The sequence below is a fragment of the Chlorocebus sabaeus genome, chromosome 26, assembly GCF_047675955.1.
Source record: "Chlorocebus sabaeus isolate Y175 chromosome 26, mChlSab1.0.hap1, whole genome shotgun sequence".
Classification (NCBI taxonomy): domain Eukaryota; kingdom Metazoa; phylum Chordata; class Mammalia; order Primates; family Cercopithecidae; genus Chlorocebus; species Chlorocebus sabaeus.
Window position 1 is genome coordinate 36,081,298 of NC_132929.1, and position 17,821 is coordinate 36,099,118.

At 37.0% G+C, this 17,821-nt stretch overlaps 1 protein-coding gene and 1 pseudogene across 3 annotated transcripts in view; one reads left to right on the forward strand and one right to left on the reverse strand.

Moving 5' to 3' along the window:
• Positions 1–6,250: 6,250 nt before the first annotated feature.
• Positions 6,251–17,821, reverse strand: part of RORA (RAR related orphan receptor A) — a 746,629-nt gene continuing 735,058 nt past the window's right edge. For all 3 annotated transcript variants that reach the window (XM_008016387.3, XM_073012201.1, XM_008016389.3), the window contains one exon: positions 6,251–15,608. In XM_008016387.3, the coding sequence (XP_008014578.1) occupies positions 15,444–15,608 (165 nt within the window). In that variant the 3' untranslated portion in view covers positions 6,251–15,443. The remainder of the gene's footprint in view (positions 15,609–17,821) is intronic.
• The window catches only part of LOC119627844 (cytochrome c-like), a 71,680-nt pseudogene continuing 60,347 nt past the window's right edge, over positions 6,489–17,821 (forward strand).

The following is a 17,821-nucleotide window of genomic DNA, read 5'->3' on the forward strand; positions in this document are numbered from 1 at the left end:
GAGGTAAGTAGGTTTAGATTAAGATACAAGGATGCAGTCCCAATGATGGCGTTCACAGCCCTTGTCAGAAGAAGAGAAACCACAGCTCACTCTCTCCACCAAGTGAAGACACAGCAAAAAGGTAGCCATCTGCAAGCCAGAAACAGAGTTCTCACTAGAAAACAAATTGGCTGGCAGCTGGATCTGGACTTCCAAGCCTCCAGAACTGTGAGAAAATAAATATCTGTTGTTTAAGCCTCCTAGGCTATGGAATTGTCATAGCAGCCCCAGCAGAGTAACATACGATACAATAGATATATGCATCCTTTCTTGTCTGTTTTGTAAACCACAAGAAGCTTAGTGGCAAGAACATGGACTTTTGGATTCCAGTAGATACGTATCTCAGGTTTGCGTCTCAGTTTTTCTGTCTACTGGCAGTGTGATCCTAGGCATGTCGTGTGTCCTCTGAGTCTCAGTTTCTTCATCTGGATAATGGAGGCAGTGATACCTCACCTACAGAATTGTTTTGAGGACTAGAATATATTAAAAGTGCATTGCAAAGAGTAAATGTTGAGTAAATACTAGCTATTACTATATAATTTTTCTGAAAGAAAAATCAAAGAAGAACAAAACACAGTGGAGGTGGCACTGTACAGAGACTTATAATGCAAAGAAGAAATGGTGGGCCAGGCTCGGTGCCTCAAGCCTATAATCCCAGCACTTTGGGAGGCTGAGGTGGGCGGATCACTTGAGGTTGGGAGTTCGAGACCAGCCTGACCAACATGGGAGAAACCCTGTCTGTACTAAAAATACAAAATTAGCCTGATGTGGTGGCGCATGCCTGTAATCCCAGATACTTGGGAGGCTGAGGCAGGAGAATCACTTGAACCTGGGAGGCGTAGGTTGCACTTAGCCAAGATCATGCCATTGCACTCCAGCCTGGGCAACAAGAGCGAAATCAATCTCAAAAAAAAAAAAAAAAAGGAAATGGTATACTTATATATAGAAGATTCCATGGGACCACAAATGAGTAAGAAATTCATTCTGATGGAGACAATTTAGAGATTACTTCAGAGTTTAGTTTACTTTGGGTCTTGAAGGATGAGTAGGAGTTTACTGGGTAGCAAAGGGGCTGTGGGTTTTAAGGTGTGAAAAAAAAAAGCACAGAAGTGTGAACAGCTCCACATGTTCTGGGGAAGAGGAAAAGAAGGTGTGGGGAAAAAAAAGCACAGAAGTGTGAACAGCTCCACATGTTCTGGGGAAGAGGAAAAGAAGGTGGGGAAAAAAAAGCACAGAAGTGTGAACAGCTCCACATATTCTGGGGAAGAGGAAAAACTGTTGCATCACTGTGTTGGGGAAATGAAGGTTGTTGGACCGGAAATGGTGAAGCAGACTAGACATGGTCTTCATTGCCATGCTAGAGATTTTGTACTTTATTTTCTGCATTATGGGGAATCTGTGTGTGTATATGTGTATGTATGTGTGTTTTAAATAGCTTAAGTTATAAGCTACATATCACAAAATTCATTCATTTTAATTGTACCATTAGGTGACTTTTAGTAAATATGTGAAGTTTCACAACCATCAACATGATAAAGTTTTGGAACATTTCCATTAACCCCCAAATCCTGTGTGCCCATTTGTAATCAGTGCCTCTTTCCAGCCCCAGGCAACCATTAATCTACTTTCTGTCTCTATAGGTTTACCTTTTCTGGACATTTCATTTAATGAAATCATACAATATGTTGTCTTTTGTGTTTGCATTCTTAGCATAATGTTTTAAGGATCATCCATGTTGTAGCATGTATCAGTATTCCTTTCTGTTGTTCAGTAGCAGCTCATTTATGGATATGCCCATTTTGTTTATCCATTCAACATTTGATGAACATTTAGATGGTTTCAACTTTTTCGCTTTTCTGAATAATGTTGCTGAGGGCAACATTTATGTGAACATTTTATATGTACAAGTCTTTGTGTGAACTTTGCATTTTTATTTCCCTTGAGTAGAGAATCAGGAGTGGAATTGTTGTATGGTAAATTTATGTTTAACTTTTTTTTCTATGTTGCTGAGGCTGGTTTCAAACTCCTGGCCTCGGGTGATACTCCCCTTGGCCTCCCAAAGTGCTGGGATTATAGGTGTGAGCCACCAGGCCCAGCCTATGTTTAACTTTTTAGAAAACTGTCAGATTGTTTCCCACAGCAATTGCACCATTTTGTTCTGTGGATTTTTAAGCAGAAGAAAGATGTGGTTTTCAATTTCTGGTAAACTGGGGAACAAACAAACCCAGAAGTTGAATGAGAAGCCAATTTAATTTTGAAAGAGTTTATAAGAGTATGTACTTGCTTGAGTTTACAAAATGTTTAATTGGACCAGAATTTGAAGAACTCTAGAAACTGCAAGCATTGACTAAGCGAAGTTATCATAGTTGTTACTAGGTGTTCATTTCTTCTTGGGGACCAAATCAAGATAGATAAATGTGCAAGATCATCTTTTTTTTTTTTTTTTTTAAATCAGTAATAAGTCATTTTTCTACCCCTCAGCTAATGAGCTTCCTTTGCTTGATATGGGGTGAACTTGGGCTTGGAATAGTTTACAGCTTGGTAACTGCTTCACTCAGGGAATTGCCTCATGAATTTACAATCATCTATAAGGTATTTTCAAAATGAAAATCCAGATATAGCCCTCTAGCAAGGAGGTTTCAATTTGGTAATTGATTCAGAAACTTTTGGGGAAAATACTGTTGCTAACTGCAGTTTGTTAAGTCAGGCCTTTCAGCAATAAATGGCATTTCAAGTGGGGAGGGAATCATCATCAATGCCGAAAACCAGCAAAGTACTCTGGCCCAGGATATGCTGTGTAAGAACAGAATGGCTAAAGTGTTTGATTTTTTTCTACTCAGAAGATAATATTTTCTAAAATATATTTAGATACGTTCTGTATTATGTGGCCCCTGGGCTGAAAAAAATCCCAGAAATCATTGTTCACTTGAAAGATAGTCTTTTATAGCATGTAAGTGTCCTACAGAGAGAAGTTGATAACAGAGATAATTCCAAGTAGAATAATTTAAAAATTGTGTTTGTCTTTAGAATGCAGTGTGTGTTTTATCAGAGGGGTGGAGAGAGAATGGTAGAAGGGGTGGGTATGGGGCTTGTTAGGAAGTCATTATAATAGATTTTGTGCGAGGCTAATACTAATTTTTGTTCTTCAAGCAAAGAACAATTGATACATGATGTAGCTTCTTCCCCACAAAAGGGAAGTTATACTGGAATTAAAAATATTGTTTGAGAAGTCTATCAAGTAGGTAAATAATAAATAGATTACTGAGAGATAACTATATTATACTGGAGTTGACATTTTCCCCTCCCAAGGAGAAAAAAATCTAGAATCAAATTAAGTTCAGAAAGACTGGTTTCTCTGTTTCCAACATGAGAGATAAATGACATTAGAAAGAAACCAGGAGTTTTCTTCAGCTCACAACTGGTGGCACAGTGAAAGGAGAGAGCTCCTGTTAATCTCCTAGAGTGAGGCTTCTGCCACCGTTGGGAGTCCAGCCTTGCTTCAAAAGCTGGGGGTGGGGAGTAGAAGCAGTAGGGGAGCCATCACTGTGATTCTGCTGGAATCCAGGGGGGTTCTCTTGACCAAACATTCCCTTCTCACTATCAAGTTCCGGAAATACCTTAAGCATGGAAATATCTTTTTTTCTTCCTGTCTCTGATGACTTATATGACATTAGTAACCTGTTTTGGACCATGGTTTTGAACACCACTGGGCCCTATCTTCAGCTTCTTCTTCAAAAGGGAAAGCCAAGGTGCTTAGTTCCATCTCAGCACAGCAGCAGCTATCTTTCCTACCACCACGCATGTGACGCGGTGTTTTCACAGGCCTGTCAGGAGAAGCTGAGGCCTCTGCACCTGCCCATTTGGTACAAACGCACATTAGATGTGAAGTCCGCTTTTGAGGGGCTAGACTTGCCCCTTCCTTCCTCTTGCCTCATGAAGAAAACTTTAGTATTAACAGTGGCAACTAAGACATTCTTACTGACCAGACTATGGTTATTACTTTTGCTTTCTTTCCTAGACTTTATTAATAACCTGACATTTGTTGTCTTTCTGTTTTTCCTGTGAGATCATCAGGAACAGAATTTTAAGAAGTCTGTTCTATATTCCCATTTAAGTACCCTTTTTGAAACTGAGCAAGCTAATCCAGGATAAAGAGGTGGCTGTAAATCATTATTTTTAGCAAAAGGAGTTCAGGCATGAGTTTGGGCAGAGATCTAGAGGTGACAGATTTCGTATTTTAAACTCTGTTTTCATTAACTCAATTTCTGCACACTGTAAAGTGTAGTGTTTATAATTATGTAGAATTTGATGGGCTACAAAGGTTTCACAAGCATAATATTTCATTCTGTTTTTGCTGAGGTAGTTAAACATAAAAGCAGGATTAGGGATTGTTTACTATTTGCAGCAACTTTGGGGAATAATTCAGATATTTATTGAATGCTACTGAGTGTAGGGGATGCTTAGGCATTATGATATGTGGAAGAAAATGCCAGCTCAGTTGCCTTTATTCTGACTTCAGAGTATTTTATAATTTGAATGTCCTTGATATTACTTTGAAAGTAATTGATGACGAGGTTTTTGCACCGTTAAAATGGTGTAATACTTAGCTGATGCTAAATTTATGGTTCACCCCTAAGTAATTTACTCAAAAGAAGGGGTGGGAGTGGGGCAATGATACTGCAGGTAGTCAGAGACTCTAATAATAAAGTCTTTGGCAACATTTTTGCAATTCAATTTTAATGATTTCTAAAGCAACGATGACAAAATATACTATGCATTCAGGATTTCTCTCCTGCGCTCAGGGAAGATAGGACTGATCAGTCATGTCACCCTTTTCCTTTGAGATAGGAAGCAACTTCAGAATTCTCAGTTCTGCGTTTCCAAGAGTGACTGTCAATCAGTGGGTGTTATCTCCCATGGTAATACTTCTTTCTTTGCCTTCTCTGATCAAAAGCGTTGCTTGATCCTTTTAAACATATTTTCCCTGCAAAATGGCAGCAAATAATTTTTATTTATTTATTTTTTTGAGGTGGAGTCTTGCTCTGTCGCCAGGCTGGAGTGCTGTGGTGCGATCTTGGCTCACTGCCACTTCTGCCTCCCAGGTCCAAGTGATTCTCCTGCCTCAGCCTCCCGAGCAGCTGTGACTACAGGCGCATGCCACCAGCCTGGCTAAATTTTGCATTTTTACTAGAGACAGGGTTTCACCATGTTGGTCAGGCTGATCTCTAACTCCTGACCTCGTGATTTGCCCATCTTGGCCTCCCAAAGTGCTGGGATTACAGGTGTGAGCCACCGCGCCCACCCAATATTTTTTTAAAAAGTCCCCGGCCAATAATTTTTTTAAAAGTGCTACACTGGCCAGGCACAGTGGCTCACGCCTGTGATCCCAGCACTTTGGAAGGCTGAGGTAGGTGGATCATGAGGTCAGGAGTTCGAGACCAGCCTGACCAACATGGTGAAACCCTGTCTCTACTAAAAATACAAAACTTAGCCGGGTGTGGTGGCACACATCTGTAGTCCCAGCTACTCGAGAGGGTGAGGCAGGAGAATCGCTTGGACCTGGAAGGCAGAGGTTGCAGTGAACCAAGATCGTGCCACTGCACTCCAGCCTGGCGACAGAGTGAGACTCCGTCTGAAAAAAAAAAAAAAAAAAAAAAAAAAAGCCGGGCATGGTGGCTCACGCCTGTAATCCCAGCACTTTGGGAGGCCAAGGTGGGTGGATCACCTGAGGTCAGGAGTTGAAGACCAGCCTCAAAATGGAGAAACCCAGTCTCTACGAAAAATACAAAATTAGCCAGGTGTGTTGGTGCATGCCTGTAATCCCAGCTACTTGGGAGGATGAGGCAGGAGAATTGCTTGAACCTGGGAGGTGGAGGTTGCAGACGCCATTGCACTCCAGTCTGGGCAACAAAAGAGAAACTCCGTCACAAACAAACCAAAAAAAAGTGCTGTACTGTACACCCGTGCTTCCCACACTGTAATGTGCATACAGATCACCTGGGATCCTATAAAAATGCAGATTGATTTAGTAGGTCTGGGGCGTGCTTGGGATTCTGCAGTTCCAACAAAGTCGCAGGAGATGCCGTGCTGCTAGTCTGTGGACCACACTTACCGAGTCTCTCCTAGACCCTTCACTAGAGGCAACATGTAAGCTAGGAAACTATGTACAGTCCAATTCAATAACCAAGAAAAAAAGAAGAAAAGGCAAATGTTCCATTAGAAGCTGAAGTTTTATTATAGGATAACAGTACATAAAGCACATCTAAAATTGATGTGTTCAATGCACTTTTAATAAAGGTAATGTAATATTAAAGGTACAGTTTCTAAGTACAATATAACAACATTCATATTAGAATGAAAATTGGAGTATTTAAAAGACAACATTAAATCTCTCTTTTTTGTACAGCTTGTATTTACAAAATGAATCAAAATATTTTTTTTTTTTAAATTCAGGACTCAATAAAATAAACAGCTGGAAATAAGCAGACTACTGTAAGAGTGAATTGAAAAGAAAACCCAAGGTAAGTGGAAAGTTGGATGATCCTCTAATAAAGATCATTAGCAAAGTTTTAGTTCAGTACTAGTTTTAGGATTCCCATAAATGGCTTGCATTTTTAGTGTGGCAGAAAAGGAGTTTTTACATACTGTACACAAAACAGACCATATATTCATAGGTACAGTATTACTGTTTCCAAACTTTCATGTATATTTACAGAAGGCTGAGTTTGTTTACTCACACAGAGGTTTGTGAAATTTGTGTGCTTCATCCTCAAGACCTACACACAGTTAGAATCAGCATTTCATGTGGTCTTTTTAAATGTGGCTTTAATACTTGGTTGTAGAAGAGAATGTTAACCATAAGGCTTGGCTTACTTTATAAATTTCACAAAACAACCCAGGAAAAAAGTTTTAATTGGGGCACACTTGTTATCATTTAACAATTGTCAAATGCTGACCTGTGCTAGCCATTGTGCAGACGCAAAGAGATACATACAATCTCTACCCTCAGGAAGCTTAGGATGCTAAATGGTGCTTTAAAAAAAAAAGGTTTCAATCTCTTTCCAAGCGAGGCAGTTAAGGAATGATGTGATTTATATTAAAAGAGATTTCTCCCTCAACTGTAGCCAATCCACTTTAAAAGGTTAACTACTAGCATTAGCTCTCATTAACCACACAATTGCATTTATAGTTAAGGTAACAGCAACTCTTCCACAAAAATGGAAAATGTCTAGAATTGTGGGTAAGTATGCAGTGCATGGAAGCCAATAATCATGGCTTGAGAATTTATCACCTTCAATTACAAAAAGTGCAGTAAACAGAAACATTTGCTCTACATTTATAAATTGCTCAAAAATCTTTGCTAAAGATCTTACAAATTCAGTAATATTACAGAACAATTCTAATCAATATTTAATAAGGTTAACTACATCCTTAGTTAGATATTTGATAAACTTTGCTTTTTAATAATGCCAATAGATCTTGGGAGAATGCGTAGAAAGGCTTAATTAAGCTCATTATTAAATAACTTTAAAAATGAAGGTCCTTCACTCAGTTCATGGAACTGGTTGAGGTTATATTGAAACAGAACATCCCGTGTCGAATTTGCTTTATGGCCCATGTTCTGGCAGAGGACGTCTCCATCCTTCTCATGACTCAGGTAGGAGGGGAAAGGTTTATTCTGCCATCAAGCCATCTAGGATATTTTATATAAATGCCTATTATCTATAATAGGAGCTAAGAATACAACTCTGTTAGGTGCCCATAATATAATTCCTTAATAAGAAAAAAAAGTATATTACTCCATTAAACAAGTTTCTTTAGGATCTTGAAGGCCTGGCAAATTATTTTTCAGCTTAGGAGATATGCTATAAAGCCAAGTAGCAAACATAAAGTAAATGCTAATAAGTTTCCGTATAGCCATATTTATAAACAAATTCACCCTATAGATGTCAAATATCCATACTAAGGAAGTAATTTTATCCTAATTAAATACACTCTAGAATAATTTATATAACGATATTATGTATTTAAAGAGAAAAGCGTGTCCCAAATCCAGCACTCTGATACAGCTGCCAGTTGGGCATAGGTAGATATATATATATATGTATATATATACAAATATATAGTTATACTCAGTGAAATTAACAAGACCCAAAGGTGGTATTGTCTAGGAATAAAAGGGATATTTTTTGTTGTTCACAAAAGTAACTTGTCTAGCACCACACATCAGAAAAACACAAAAATAGCACACTCTAGTTCTAAACAGCTATGTCTAAAATAGATTATATAGTAAAACTGGTATTATACAGCATATTGTGGATTTGATAAACAGATAAATATTTGCACTGAGTAGGCTGTTTATAATATAACATTTTCTTATCTATACAGAATGAAAGCCAAAAAGTTAACTGTATAGAGATGTGCAGAACAACATTAAATATTATGACTCAAAAGCAGGGACAGGTAAATTTGAAAGAAGAGTAAGAGAGAAAATGTTTACAGGCCATTACAAGTTCTTAAGTTAATAGTAAATAAGGAATTGATTGCTCAAGTTGAAGAAAGCAGTAAACAAGAGATTGCATTTACATGCAGATGTCTAAAATTTGTATTTTTTAAGTCTATGCACAAAAGTCATTTGTTTTATTGCTTGACATTCAGTTATGGCTAGATTATTTAACCTATTTTTTTTGTACTTTGGAAACAAGAATATTGTTAAAGGTGCCATAAAAATGGACAACATTGAAAACGGTTTGCAAATAAACCACCTAACACTGCAGTTCTTTATACATATTAAAAGCCTTGTCTGGGGTTTGTCATATGTTAAATATTATTTAAACTGGGAAAATATGTTGTAGCTTGAAGCCTCCCATTGGCCCAAACATCCAATACAAAAACACATCTCCACAAAAGGAGCAGGCAGACAATACAGGTACATTTATAGAAGCAGCCAGCTAATGTCCTAATGTTTAAAAATTTACCACTGTTTAATATGAGATTTCAGACTGTGTGGATAACATGAGAATTTTGGATTCAGGAAGATGTATACAGTACATATGGATTTTTTTTTGTGTGTGAAATCATTTTCACTATATTGCTGAAGAATTATCTGCATTTACATATGCAATCTGTTCAATGATAAGTTCCTAGAAATAGTATTCATCCACATTAAAGTAATAATGATGAAAAAGGAATCACACATGAACACTGGAGAGAATTTAGTTGTTCTTAGAGAACAACATAATGGCATGTGCAGCATGTCAAAGCTAATAGCAAGTTATCTTTCATTAGTTCTTAGAAGGATGAAAGAAAAAGAAGTGTGGTACTGCTAATGTGGCAAAGTACACTAAATGTAAACAGCAAACACAGATTTTCTAGGCATCTATTTAAAATACTCATATTCACTTTCTCAATATAAGACTCCATGTTATGTTGCATCACTGAAAAAAGGTTGTTTCTATTTGGATTGAATATTCTGTCATTCATTTATACATAAATGACTGAATGTATTTATTGCTCTAAGTTCTGAGGGTTTGGTTGAACATGGAGATCCCCCCTGCCCATCTAGGATGGCTACTTGGTATGAAGTCAGGCTTCTGGATTCTTTTAAAAATTATTCTGAGAGCCTGACAACAGTGATCTCACCTACATAGACAAACAGACAGATCCAGAAGTGAAACCAATTGCACTGTGGAGACATTGCTAGTCAGTCTTCTCATCTCTTAAAAATAAATAGCAATAGGAAATTCTCTATAATAAAATCTGATTGAACCTCTTTACTAATATTATATTTAGGTACAGAATAGAAGACCTGTATCATAGACTATTACCAATAGATCAAGATTTACTGTTGCAATTGCATTTCTGGGCACATTACTTGATCTATAATATAAAGTTGTTTTCATGGGGTTCTATATCATAACTTTATAAGAGGCAATCACATGTTATGTAAAAATGTCAATAACGTGTGTGTGTATACACACATATACAAATACACACAGAGAGGAGAGATTTCTGCCGGTTTCCATATTCTTTATTATCAAAAACAACATGGTAAAGGTATCCTTTTCATCTTATAGACATGGGAAGTTTTCCCAGATTATGTTCCTCTGTCATAGTAAGAAAATATATAAATCTTGTGAATGTGTATCCCAAGATGGAAGAATCAGAGCCAACAATTACATTGAACTTCTTTGACTTTATGGAAAGTAATATGTGGAATATGATAACAAAAAAATATAACATGTAACACTAAATGTTGGCTCGAGGTGCTGCTGTCATACAGGCAGGTTTTGTTTTGTCTTTAAACATTAGCTCTTGTAATGCATCAGATATAAACTACACATGTAGAAGAAAGAATTGTTTTCTATGAAGGAATTTTTGGTTTGCTTCTAGAGGAGAACACATGAAAACAATAGTTAATTGCTGGTATTTTATATTTTATCTTTTACCTATATCACTGTACTGATAGGTCTCTCCTCTTATTACTGGTTTTAAAAATTTTCATCCTTAATATGTAGAATTTGAAACAGATTTTAACATATGATGCTATATATATATTTATCATGAATATTTTAATTATTAGAGAAATGGTAACTGGAATATGCAAGGACTATACTTTGAATGATGCTCTTTGCTGGTATATTATCTATTAATTTATCTTTTGAACACACTGGCATAACTTTGCTTTGGAAGTTATTCAGTGTTTTGAAACACAAGACTGAAGAGCACATCAAGTTCTGAACTCAACAAAATGAGACGAGAGTAAAGAGTTTACACACACGCAGTTCTATATAGTTCACTTGTGCCTTGGAGGGATAGTATTATTATCATTCTTATTAATAATAAAAAACACAATTTGTCCCAGTAGTACTGGCCACCCTGTTTTAAGAGTTTTAGGAGATCCCTGAGCACATTGTTTCTGACTCTTAACCCCAACTCCAAAATGATAGGGCTTCTATCGTTGATATCAAGATGGATTGTCATTCACAGTAAGTCAATTATAAGGTGCTTATTTACCCTTGTTTTTCACCAATTAGCACAAAGAACTGTCAGAAAATAACTTTTTATTATTATCTTAAAATAATAGCATTGGAAGGACATATGATTTAAACAATCAATGTTTGAAACAGTGGCTTTAGGATTATTATCTGGCTGCCCCTCAACAATAAGAAGTGATTCGATCGACATTCCTTAGCCAAAAACAAAAGGCAAAACAAAAAAAACCAAAAACCCAAAAAACAAAAAAACCCCAAAAAACTGTACAAATATGTATTTTTCCCTGAGGGATCAAGGTACACCCGCAAGTGCTCTATGTACATATTGCACTAGAGAGGAATGAAGAACATGTGCAAAAAAGCAACAATGAGAGAAGCTTACATACTACTTAAACCTTTTCATGAAAGATACTACGAGGTTTTGCATTTTGGAATGTCGGAACACAACAGCTAGCTATTCCTTAGTCTAAAACTAAAAACACACATTTCTACTATGGCACATTCAATGAAATAAAAAGTTTTCCAAAGACAGATAGACAAATTCCATCAAGAAAATAATACAAAGTTTGTTTGTTTGTATTTTTTTTTTTAGAAAATTACATTACTTTCTTTCTTTGTTTCACATTACAAAATCTTTTTTTCTTTACACAAATCACATTTTATTGCAGGAATATTTCAAGTGCCATCAAATATTTATAGAAGGGTTAAAAAAATAGAAGTCTCTCTAAAGTGGTCCAGACAAGGCTTTGTATAGAATAAATCTTTTTTTTCCCCCATCTTCTAGTTTTGATTTAAGTATTTTGAATACATTTTCTTTTCCATTGACACTTAGTAGCCTAGAAGCGGTCCGACGCACACACATCATACACATGCAAATCACACACACACACACACACACACACACACACACACTCCTTCCTCACCTGACTCTCAGCCCACCCCCATATGCTCACAGATAACTGGGTATCCACACTATAAAGAACAACCAAACTTAGAAGCAGTGTCTTAAGTCACGTTTTTCTTAAGTTAGAAAGGGTGAATTAGGATGCTGAAGACTTAAAAAAAAAAATCCATAGCTTTAATACAAATTAAGATGCTGAACACTTTTAAAAAAATCCATAGCTTTAACACAATTTGCAAACTGTCCAAAAAGCACTTTCATCTGTACTTTTGTTTGCATTGTGACCAAGGCCAGGTTTTTCACAATATAATAACCATTTGGACACCAGTGGAACAGAAGGTATTCAGGCTTTGTACAAAAGCCTTATTTGCCTTATGTAAAAAAAAACTGTATAAAGGCATTGTAGCAGCGGGGCTGACACTGATGTGGTTCTAATCCTTAAGAATATTGGAGATTGAAATTTAGGAAACTTTAATTATAAGAACTATTTAGGATAATTGTTCTGATATCACCCAAGTATTTTATAGGTCACATCGGTGTTTTTATAATAATGAAGAAAGGAAAATGCAAAGTTTTTCACATCCTTTTCTGAGCTCCATATTTTTTTTAAAACTGAATTTATTGTTTAACATCAGATCCCAACTTCGATCCAAATAGTAGTCAGTTGTTTTCTTGTTTCACGGAGCATGTCTCTGTCTACTATTCCATTCTACTATGTCAATCAGTGGACTTGGCTCTTAAGCTCCACCCCTGCTTTCCTTTCAGAAACACCTGGGAAGAAGCATCATGTTACCTATGTTGGTTTACCATAAAAGCAATGTCACCATGGCATGACTATTACTGAGGTTAGAGCATGAGTTTGTTTGTTTGTAGCTACATGCAGAATCCTTTCTGGGAAAAGGAATTTCTTTTAAGTTCAACATTATGTTCTCTCTCACCCTTAGAGAAATTTAATTAGCTTTTATTATTTCACAAATGGACACTGGAATTAGGTTTAGTTGCTCTTTAATGCGCTAGCACCTGAGGCTGGTCATATTCAGAAAGCTTTGGTTAAAAAGAAGTTAATATACTTTAATAAAACCATCCCCAAATTTAGTGAATCTGAATGACAACAAAACAAAACCAAAACCAAAAAACCAAAAAAACAAAACTCAAACAAAAACAAAACACCATTTCCCCTCAAAGGAGAAATAATAGAAAAAAAAAATGGATGAATAAATAACTGAACTAAACTTGGTACTCTTTTCAGAGTATAAATACTATTGATCTTTAAAGGAACTATGCTTACTTAAATTAAAGATTTGATTTAACCCTTCTTGCCCCAATATAAATACTATATGCTGACAGTTAGCATCTCTCTATAAACACATAAAATTTTACATGCCTGTAAGAAATTTAAAGGAATATTACTCTTATCTTCTATTTATGGTTAAACTCTTACTATGTTTTTGAAAAAAAAGTTGGATGTTATTTAGGCTTCATACACACATCTGTGTGAATAATACCTTCCCCTTTTCCAAGTCCCTCAGGAAACAAGTCAGAAAAGTCAGTGGAGTTAGAAACAGAGTGAAGTGCTCTGGGAAGCCCATGCTGGTAACCCAGCATGATGTGAAGAGCTGCAGTTCCTGTAGAAGATTCCACAGGGACCCCAATGGCAGAGGAGACTATTTCTCAGACATAAAGGGCTGTGTGGAAACTCCTACCTTAACACCCGTCGGAGATGTTCCCTTTTCTGTACAAAATGGTCTTTGACCAGTAGTTTGAATCCCACCCCTAGTGCGACTAAAATCATCGTCTAAATGCCTACATTCCCAAAAGGTCACTTGTTTTTAAAATATGCACACCTGTTTATCAGGCTGTTCCTTTCCCCTTCCCCTACTAGGGATTATTAAAAAAAAAAAAAAAAAAAAAAAAGAAAAAACCATGAAATTAAACAAAAACAACTCAGTATTTCTCACCTGAACACACAAGCCAAATAATCTTCTAAATATTTAATAAAATAAATTACAGTCCACAGTTTCCTAGTGAAGATAAATACAAGAGTAAATGTTTGCAGCTAGCATCAACTTCACTTTAAAGGCTTAAAGTATTTAATATTTAAATAAGAGAAACTGGTTCAACGTTGTATGCTTCCCTCACCCTCCTATCCATTGTTTTTCAAATATGAAGAGCAACATATAGCATCTATTGACAACAAATCTAGAATCAGTTCACTTTGAGATAAACTCACAGGGTTCCTAGATTATACCAAGAACATTTAAACATTCACAGAGTAAATGCTTCATGTCCTCACATGGGGAGTGTGCGTTTGCTCGAGATATAATCTTTGGGTCCTTCTTATAATAAAAGCTAGATTCCAATAAATATTCTGGTTATTGATTTGTTCTCAAAGCATAAGAATTCCAAGTTGAGACCGAGTCCATATTTAACTACTGAATTGTGTAAAATGAGCTTCCCCTCCCTTGCCTCCATGAGGTGGCATTTTAAAAAGCTTTAAAAACAAAACAAAACAAAAAAAGAGCATGATGGTATACGTCCACCGCGCCAATCAATCATTCAACTTTGTATGAAGCATAAACACATCTATCCTTAAACTTACCAAAAAGCAAAGTATAATTTAGGGAGAGTTCCGTTTCTCATTCCAAATTCACATGTTTAAAAAAAAAAAAATCCAACGTGGTGATTTCTAGATATGACCAGCCAGTCTTTTAAAAGTAATTTTGTAAACAGCAGCATAAATACCTCCCGACGTACCTTCCAAGCCTTCTCAGTTAAACTTGTGTTTCTGGTGCACATGCGACACGACAGTGAACACGCTAGCATTTAATTTAAAGAAAAAGGTGCAAAATGAAAGTGCCTTATCAATTCAACAGGAAAAGCTACACCAGTAACTACATTTTATATTACTTAAAACAATATATAAACAATATCTCTTTTAGCTATATATAGTCTTCATGCCCATTTACCCTGTAATATATTATAATGCTATTGTTGCTACTGCTATGGACCCTTTTCATGCCATCCTGCGGACTGGCAATAATCGGTGAAAAAATAAAAACTTCCTTCATGAAACAAAGAGCCAGTTGTGCAAAGTCATGCCGCAACCTCCGCTATGCACACCAGTCACCGATTATTGCTGGACTCTCTGTTGTTACTGACAGATTGCTGACTCTGTAGAAAGTCTGTGGGCAGTGAGCTACAAGAAAAGGAAATCCTCCAACTTTAGTACCCTCCTTCTGTTGTAAACAGAGGTCAACGATCAAGAAGTCAAGACAGAAAAAGGGTCCATATCTGTAGGCATAATGGAAATCATATGCATGAGAAAAACAAGTTCAACTTTTATTTGTTTTCATTGTTTCCCCTCCTTTGCCTGACCCCGATCACCAAAAGATGTGCAGTGTGTGGCGCTCCAGGTCTGTGCAGGGCCATATAAAGTGTCTCGGTTAATTTTTTTGTTTGTTTTTCATGTTTGTACTTCAGACATTCTAGAAGTGCTTAGGTGATAACATTTACCCATCAATTTGCATTGCTGGCTCAAATTCTGAAGTGAACAACTCCTTGTATAATGGAGGAAAATGAAGTCGCACAATGTCTGGGTATATTGCTTTAAATGCCATTAGCTTTTCTGTATGTCGTCCACATAAGGCTCTTAATGTAGACACCTTGCATATTAACTGTAAGTGGAAGAAAGGACACACTGTCAGGCAAGAACAGGTATGAGCATCAGAGATCAGGGAATCTGAATGATCTTTATGACATTGTTTATAATGGTGAAACACCCTTAAAGCAACTTAAACATCTTGTAGCAAAGGATTGGTAAAAATAAATGATGGCTGGGCGCGGTGGCTCACGCCTGTAATTCTAGCATTTTTGGAGGCTGAGGCAGGTGGATTGCCTGAGCTCAGGAGTTCGAGACTAGCCTGGGCAACACGGCAAAACTCCGTCTCTACTGAAAAAAATTAGCCAGGCATGGCAGTGTGCGCCTGTAATCCCAGCTACTCAGGAGGCTGAGGCAGGAGAATTGCTAGAACCTGGGAGGTGGAAGTTTCAGTGAGCCAAGATCGCGCCACTGCACTCCAGCTTGGGAGTGCAGAGTGAGACTCTGTCTCTTAAAAAAAAAAAATAAATAAATGATGATACAGTCATGTCATAGAATGCCAAGTATACATTAAATATGATTTTCAAGATGAATAATTTAATAACTAGAAAAGATGTTCATAAGCAAAAGTTGGCACAGCTTGTCAGCGGGAGACTCATACAGAACCCAAGGCTCTTGACTTCTCCTTCTACTCCAAGATGCCTTCTCTCTACTTCCTGGAACCCTGCCCTCTACCACTGTGCAAAAAGAAGATGTCTGGTGATAGAGAAGCCGGTGAGGGGCAGTAGTGGGTGGGTAGTGAGGGCACTGCAACCAGAGATGATGGCATACTCTACGCATTTTATGCAGAACTGGCACTAGTCAACTCCGATAACTACAAGTTTCTTTTCAATAAGAAGTTTTGCCTGTAATAAAGCAATGCTGGGTCTGAGCAAAATAATAGAGTCAGAAGACCTGGATGGAGGTCCCAGCAGTGACCATTTACCAGCTGAGGGTAATGACACAATTTGCAAAATTACTTTCAGATTCCACAGCACCTCACAAAGGCAAACTGCTTATTATTTTAACCCAGAATAACCTTCTCTAGGAAATGTTTTCACCAGATCTTGTCTACATGTTAAGTACTGTTTATAATCAGAGATCATAATGGTACCCTTGCATTTGGGCAAAAAGATGGAGAAGAGAGTGAAGCTCCTGACAGGGCTCTTCCCTTCCACTTCTCATTCCTGCCCCATGTCCTCATTTAACAGGTGCAAAATCAAAAGCAAAACAGCAATTAACCCCCAGTTACCCTTTTCTGACCTAACAGGTGCAAAATCAAAAGCAAAAACAGCAATTAACCCCCAGTTACCCCTTTCTGATCTAACGTAACTATAAAGGAGGAAAAAAACCAAGCAAACAAATAAACAAACAAGAAAACAAAACCAAAACCTCTCACATCATCTCACACAATAAAATACATAAAATAGGAAAGAACAGGGCTGAGTTTTCTAAGACCGAATACATACTACTAGCAGTGGCACTGACGGATATTAGCACATTAAAAAAAATGGCATTACAATCATATTTTTATTGTGAAAGATAATGATAGGTAAAAATGCAACCTTATGCTTTGAATACAGAGTAGTGATGGGAAATTGACAAAAATGCAAAAGCCATTTACTGTTGATGACTAATGAATTTAATGGAAGTGGAACTAATATTAGTATATATGGTCATTCTGATTAGGTCTTTTAGTCCTTTATAACTTCTTTCTAAATTCAAAGATTATAGGCTGGACACAGTGGTTCACTCCTATAAGCTCAATGGGAGGTGGAGGAGGGAAGACTGCTTGAGGCCAGGAGTTCGAGACCAGCCTGGGCAACATAGTGAGATACCCATCTCTACAAAAAATAATAAATAAATTAGCCAAGGGTGGTAGCACATACGCCTGTAGTCTCAACTAGTCAGGAGACTGAGAGAGGAGGATCTTTTGAGCCCAGAAGTTCAGGGTTGCATAGAGCTATGACTGTGCCACTTCACTCCTGCCTGGGAGACAGAGTGAGACCCTATCTCTAAAAAATAAATAAATTCAAAGATTACTTTCCTAATTTATGTCAGTGCAGAATATTAACTCTGCTTTATGCCCAACTTTGATGGAAGAGAATTTCTAGAATGTAACTTTTTTTCCTACATTGCCTTATTGTTGCAGGACACTTTGTAATCAATGATAAGAAGTATAATTTAGACTGAATAATGAGTTTTGCTCAACAGAATTTTACTGAAATGGAAATTTATTTCTTTTTGGTA